The 7,396-nt window shown below is 31.4% G+C and overlaps 1 protein-coding gene across 1 annotated transcript; it reads left to right on the top strand.

Annotated features, from left to right (window-relative positions):
* Positions 1 to 4,466: 4,466 nt before the first annotated feature.
* LOC110615590 ((+)-neomenthol dehydrogenase) lies at positions 4,467 to 7,268 on the top strand. Its single transcript, XM_021757553.2, has 5 exons — positions 4,467 to 4,801; positions 4,882 to 5,128; positions 5,606 to 5,671; positions 6,254 to 6,436; positions 6,700 to 7,268. The coding sequence occupies exons 1-5, from the start codon at positions 4,767 to 4,769 to the stop codon at positions 7,075 to 7,077; spliced, it is 909 nt and encodes a 302-aa protein (XP_021613245.1). The 5' UTR covers positions 4,467 to 4,766; the 3' UTR covers positions 7,078 to 7,268.
* Positions 7,269 to 7,396: the final 128 nt, after the last annotated feature.

Raw genomic sequence — 7,396 nt, 5'->3', positions numbered from 1 at the left:
ATGTTTATGTAAACCAACTCAACATATGTTGTATCGCCCATTGGGGCATTGATGAGATCCCACAGAGGGATCATGGTTATGATTATGATATTGTATAGTGCATGCACAGGTTGAGTTTGGTGTATGAATGTAAGGAAAAGTTTTAATTTTTATGTATGTTGTTGATCATGTATGGGATTAAACAGGTTTACAGGTTGCATGTCAGGCTTGCTACGGATCCCGGCGGCCTTAAGCCGACCTGGATCCTAGCGCCGGTAGCGGTCCGATTTTCGGGTCGTTACATTGAATGCCGGCAGACTAGAAAGACTCGACGTTCATAAGAGTAGAGGAAGAAAGGGCATCAGTAGGGAGCACATAGGCTGAAGCAGGAACAGAGGCACTCGGGACCAAAGATTCAGGTTGAAGGGATATCAGTTTCTCGGCCATAGGTTAGGAAGGGGGAGGAAAAAGTACAATCACTTCCTCCGAGGAGCGAGCATGCTTAGTGGGGGGGATTGGCAACCTCAGCAGCAACAACCTCACCCTTTCAAGTAGCACGCACCGCCTCGCCGAATCTGCTTGACCCAGCCATATCTGCAAATAAAAGGAAAAGTAAGTAAGATAGTCAGTTTAGAAAATAAAAAGGATGAAAAGGGAAGTACCCTGATCCAGAGGTAGGGTACACTTTCGGACAGACTGGGCGAGTGAGGAGCACAGATTCGGCTCACCACTAGATGACTCCACCAGGACAAGACAATGTTCCTCACCACCTGAGTAATATCAATCTTTCTCAAGTCTTTAGCCATTGCCATAAGGGATGCCAAAGTCTCGTCTTCCTCTCTCCTTAGGCGAACTTCATCTTTCTTCAGCTCTACCCAGTAGTGCTAGCTAGTCTAAAGACACCCAAAATCTCCCGAAGTATGATGACGAAGGACAAAAAACTTATTTTTCTACCGTTTTAAAGAAGGAGGCATTTGATAAAAAATGTTCAAGTACTTCCAACTGCTAAAGTACCAAAACTACTCATTCTTATGAGTACCCAGTTGGTACAGCTGGGAGAAAAGTGCTACGCTAGGTTTAATATGATTATTAAAGCACATGAACTTAAAGGCTACCAATATTATCCAGCTATTAGGATGAAGCTAAGCAACAGAAAGCTTGTAAAACCGAAGGATCTCCATAAAAAAGGGATCTAAAGGGAAATGGAGACCTGCCTTCAACTGCTCCTCGAAGACCATGATAGTGTCACCAGCAGGAATGAAGTCGTTAGCACGGATGCAGAGAGAAGGAGCAAAAATTCAGAAAAAATCCTGAGGAATGTGATAGGTGTCATACAAATGATTCACATCGCTATCCGAAAAGATAGATGGGATATCACTAAAGGAGCCCCCTTCATTCTCAAAGGTCTCCCTTAACGAAACAATGGGGGTTGGCACTCGTATGGGGCCGTAAGAGGAGGAGCTGAAAAACCTGCTAGGAGAGGAAAAGATATTTCTATCCATATCAAAGGGATAACAAAATTACTGTAAATCGGGTAAGGACTTTAACAAAAAAGGAATCACAGAATGAAATCCTCTAAAAATGAAGTTACAAAAAAAAGTAGAAGTGATGCTTGGAGAAGACGATGGACCCTTATAAAAGTGGTTTCGACGGTAGGTGTTAAATGCAACATGATAAACAGGGCAGCAGCCATAAAAAGGTTTAGAAGGCAAAGCAACATGAGCAGCAAGGAGCCAATATTAAAGGGCCACGTGTCCCAGATCTCGATAGAAGATGTCCCCTTTGAATATGAAGAAATGAAGACTAGTAGGGGGACCTCTTATGTTATATAACATCTGCCCAAAGTAATCTATGAGTTGTCACTATAATTAAGAGATCACGTGGTAATAATCGGACAGGTGGGAAGTACGGTCCCACTACAGGAAAGGGAGATCGGGACACTCTGGCACCCGGACTATCATCAAGACTCTCCCTCTCAGTAGACCAAGTCTTAGTATAAAGTTACCATTATCAGATACATTTCCATTTCGCCAGAGATTGAGGGATTACCAACCTATTAGCTGGCGATATCCATTATCAAAACTGCCTACCACATCATCGCTGAATTTTCAAAAAATACAATATTTATCTCCATATTCTCGCAGTAAAAAAGGGAAGGACTCCAGAGGCAAAATTACGCTTTTTCTAAGATCACTCAAGCTCTCAGTAATTTATTACATTCTCTTCATCCTCCAAAATATTGACATGAGCGTGAAAATGATTATCGTGAGCACCCACCACCACCTCACATTTCCTCTCTTGTAGGTTCCAGCCAATCATATCACAGTATTGTTCCGATCATTTCATCAATATAATTTGAACTACATCACTAATAAAATGAATTCCACTTAAAATATATTAGTTGGAGTTAATCAGAGAAATAAGATATTGTAATAGGGCATGAGACAACGTGACAATCAAGAAAAACTTGTTGGGAATTAATCCATCAATTATCGGAAAGACCACATTAATATCCTTACCACCATTTTTTTTGGATAATTATAAAAAATTATCATATAATTTGATGACTTTTCTATTAGTTATGTAATTTATTTGTAACAAAAAAAGTCACGTCATTCACTCTGTTAGCAAAGTAATGTTTTTCTATTTAACACTATTTTCTATTTAACACCATTAATAAAATACTGATGCGATATTTAAAAATTAATTAAAATAAATTTTAATTAAAATAAATTATATTTTAATCTTTCAAATTTTATAAAACATATCGTTTAGTATATATATTTATAAATTTAGTTATAAAATTTTATTTTATAATAAAATAACTCTTTCGGTTATATTTTATTTTTATATTTTCATAAATTAATCCATAAATATTATAATTATTTATAAATAAATATTTATATATATATTTTTTAAATTAATCTCACATGTTTATGAAATTTAATATTTTAAAATAAATTAATATAATAAAATAAAATTAAAAATTTTGGCATAATATACATCTATAAAATAAATTAATATAATAAAATTAGATCAAGAATTTTGACATAATATTCATCTAAATTCAAATCTAGAGAGTTTTTTTCAATCTAAATTTTCCCTTTTCAATGATTTCTTTTTATTAATAAGACAAAAAAGAGATATTTCTTTTTTATTTTATTTTTATTTTAGTTTTTCATACATGAAATATTAAAATTTAAAAAATAGAGAGATTAATTTATAAATATAAATATTTATTAGCAATTACATTATTTAAGAATCAATCTATAAAAATATCTAGATTAATCTTAATTAAAAAATAAAGTTTATATTAAAAAATTATTTTATTAATCAAACAAAATTTAATAGACTAAAATTTAAAATATAGTTTTGATTAAATATCAGGGAATAAATTATAATTTTTGAGTGATATTTAACAATGCTAGGGAAAAAACCTTATTTTGTTAACCACGTGAAAGCACATGAATTTTTTTTCTTATAAATTAAAATACAAAATTTTATTTAAAAATGTGCTAATTTACGCTGGTAATTTTTTATAATTATCTATTTTTTTATAATTGGAGTTTTCTTAAATTGAGCCTAAACAAAAAATCGTGAATATATATATATATATATATAGAATTTGTTGTTTTAATATTTTATAAATATTAAAAAATAGATAAGATTTTTACTCTCTCATTTTTATAATTTTTTTATTATTTCAAAATAATAATTTATTTTTTAAAACTATAATAACATATAAATTAACTATTATAATCTATTTAATTTTGATAAAATTTAATATATTTAAGAGGTGTGTAATTAAAAATATAATAAAAAATTATATTTTTTAAAATATGCGAAAAAATTATAGAAGAAAGAGAATATACTTTTTTTATATTTATAATATTAAAAATATTTAATAATCTATTCAAAATTAATTACTTTTATTTAAAATAAAAAAGTTTATTAAAAATAAATGCAAATATAACAAAAATAAATGTTGAAACTTAAAATTTAATTAATTAGATATATTTATATACCATTCCACCAATCTATCCAACCTCTCTCTACTAGGTTTTGCTCTAATAACACTAAGAATATTAACGACTCGAACTCAAAATCCATTAATATTTTTAATATTCAAATTTATTTTAAATTTAATTAAAATTTATTATAAATTACTTCAACATATACTATTTTTAATTATTATTAATCAATTAATATCCAAACATTTTTAATTTTATATATTTTAATTATAAAATTATATTTTAAGTAATAATTTTAATTTAAAAAATTAATATTTATAAAAAGTATTTAAATTCTATATGTAAAAAGTTTATAGATATTATTATAAAACTATATTTAATATTAAATTAATTAATAATGAATACATTTGAATACAAATCAAAATAAATCAGGAATATTAATTTTTAAATTCTAAATTATTTCGAACCGATTATATATTATCAAATCAGTTAAAATAGAATGTCTGAAAAGTTGCTAAATAACAGTGCTTGTGAGGGCGAATGTAAGGGATAATTGGATGCAGTGAACCAAGCAGATATTTTCTTAGTGGAATTTGATCTTTAGGCGATATGATTTCTATGATTACGTTGCAGCTTTAAATCCACTCATCATATGCGTGTTCTCTTGGATTTCCCAAATAGGATGATCGCGCAGTGAGTTCGTACTTCTTAGTGAAATTTGAAAGCGACCTACCAGTGAACGTTAAAAACGACTGAACCAAGCAACAAAGAGAAGCCTCGACCCGAACTACATCAAGCTCGATTTCATTCTTATCAATGGCAGAAGCAGTCAAGAGGTCATCAGATACCAAGTAATATTCTTTATCTGCTTCTGCTTCTTCTTGTATTGTTGTGACAAATTAGTATTAATATTATTATATATTATTTTCAGGTATGCAGTGGTTACAGGAGCAAACAAGGGGATTGGATTTGAAATATGCAGGCAGTTGGCTTCACATGGGATTTTAGTTGTATTAACAGCCAGAGATGAGAAGAGAGGCCTTGAAGCTCTTCATAAACTAAAAGATTCCCCTCTCTCTGAGCTTATTGTGTTTCATCAGCTTGATGTGGCTGACGATGCCAGTATCGCTGCTTTTGCTAATTTCATCAAAACTCAATTTGGAAAGCTTGATATCCTGGTACCACTAAAACCTAATTCCCATTTCTTCAAGTTAGAATATATTGTGAAATTTTCAGTAGGTCTACAAACTGGTTTTGAAGGATAAATAGATAAATATATCAAAGGATATTGTCTGTTTGAGAGGGCTGATGACTATTGCTTAGATGCCTCAACCAAAATGATTTAAGCTGTTTGGCTTGGCTTCCCCTTTATATATTTTTTTTTTGTTTCTTTGTTCTTTTCCAATATATGGGACTCTACATAAGAAGCGGGCATAAGGAGGTGAGATGTGGAAACATCAAATTGAATTCTTGGGGCTCGAAATATAAAATATAACGAGATTTTAAATTTTTAATCCATTTCCTATTGAATTACTGAAATGAACCTCGTTCTTTTTTTTATAGTAAGAACTCCTGTATGTCTCATTTGTTTATCTGGGTTTTTAATAGTGAGCTTCTATAAGTTGAATTATTAAAAATCTTTCACCTCTGTGCAGGTTAATAATGCTGGTGTTAATGGAATTGCAGTTGATGATGCTACTTTCAGACCCGAGTCTGGTAAGGTAAGTTTCTTTAGTGAACATATTTGCCAAAGCCTAAAGGAGGGTTAATTTAATTGATGGTTTATGTGGAGATCAATGCCTAATACATGAGAAATTTTACTGTTTATTATATTCATGGAAGGTACTATGTAGATTTCACTATAACCAGTGGTTAATATCTAATCATTATACTATATGTAATTATTTTCTCTAATACAGTCCCTGACAAATTAATGCTTCATGCGATATTTGACTGGCTGGATAATTATAGAGTTTCCTGTAAATTTCTAATATAGGCCATGTTCTCCTTCTCATTTTGAAGGTACCTCCTGTTAGATAATTGCCCATATCTGCTTTTTGAGCTACTTAAGTATTCAAGTTACTCGTTGTGCTTTTCATAATTTATGAGTACATCTGTACATGTTGCCATTGAATTGTGGACAGCTTTGAGACCAAATTTTACTGATATAGAAATTTTCTTTGATTTGATGTGGGTTTGGATTGCTAAACAGGAAAAGAACATTAGCTTTTTTAACTCTACTTTTGGCTGTAAAATGCATATAACTAGTATGATAATTAAGTTTCGATCTTTCATTGATGCAGGAAGCTGCAAATGTCGATTGGCAATGGCATAAAAAAACAACTCAAAACTATGAGTTAGCCGAAGAATGCCTGAAAATAAACTATTATGGTGCTAAAAGAATGGTTGAGGAATTTATTCCCCTACTTCAGTTGTCTGATTCACCGAGGATTGTTAACGTTTCGTCCTCGCTGGGGATCTTGAAGGTAAAATCATATCCCATTTTGCTACAAGCTCATTTGTCACAAAACACACCATCTCAAGTTTGATTCAAGCAATTGAAAATATATTTATGTATATTGTACATTTCCACTTGTTGAATACTAGAATACATCAATGAGAAACTCCCTGCTGAATCAATATTTGTTTTGTCGTTGCTCAGCTTCTCCAGATAAACATGGATAATTACTGCTAAAATTGTGGTTCTTATAGCTAACTCAGTAACATGTTTTCCTGTAATTTGTTTCAGTACGTGTGTAATGAATGGGCTAAACAAGTATTGGGGGATGCTGACAAACTTTCAGAAGAGAGAATTGATGAGGTATTGAGCAAGTATCTAGAAGATTTTAAAGAAGGTTCACCAGAAAGCAAAGGCTGGCCTAGCTTTATGTCTGCCTATGCACTTTCAAAAGCTGCTATGAATGCTTACACAAGGATCCTCGCCAAGAAGCTCCCAAGTTTTCGCGTCAATTGTGTCTGCCCTGGCTTTGTCAAAACGGACATAAACTACAACAATGGCTTACTATCTGTTGAAGAAGGGGCAGAAAATCCAGTGAGATTAGCATTGTTGCCTAACGATGGTCCTTCTGGTTGCTTCTTTTATCAGAAAGAGGAGTCGTCTTTTTGATTGGACAAAAGTATACATAGTAAGAGTTTGTGTATAGCTGGAGACAATCTCAGACTCTATCCTAAGTCTTAGGAAAACCAGTATCATTCAGAATGTATGTAGAATAGCAAGCTTGTATATTCTTTAAGGGAAACATGGTTAATCCGTGTCGATATTCTAAAATATTAGGGGAAAAACTATATTCATATAAATATTAGCTTTTTAACTAATAATTATGTATAAAAATAAATATATATTTTTTTAAAAAATATTTTCACATTATATATATGCATATTTAAAATAAAAATACCATTTTATCCTTCTTTATATATGCATATTT

The sequence above is a fragment of the Manihot esculenta genome, chromosome 5 (genome assembly GCF_001659605.2).
Source record: "Manihot esculenta cultivar AM560-2 chromosome 5, M.esculenta_v8, whole genome shotgun sequence".
Taxonomy (NCBI): domain Eukaryota; kingdom Viridiplantae; phylum Streptophyta; class Magnoliopsida; order Malpighiales; family Euphorbiaceae; genus Manihot; species Manihot esculenta.
The sequence above is the reverse complement of the archived record's forward strand: the minus strand, read 5'-3'. Positions and strand labels throughout refer to the sequence as shown.

Coding starts and splice junctions, on each gene's coding strand:
- LOC110615590 (XM_021757553.2), top strand. CDS start 4,767: ATGGCAGAAGCAGTCAAGAGGTCATCAGATACCAA. Junction 4,802..4,881: donor AAGAGGTCATCAGATACCAA/GTAATATTCTTT, acceptor TATTATTTTCAG/GTATGCAGTGGTTACAGGAG. Junction 6,437..6,699: donor CCTCGCTGGGGATCTTGAAG/GTAAAATCATAT, acceptor AATTTGTTTCAG/TACGTGTGTAATGAATGGGC.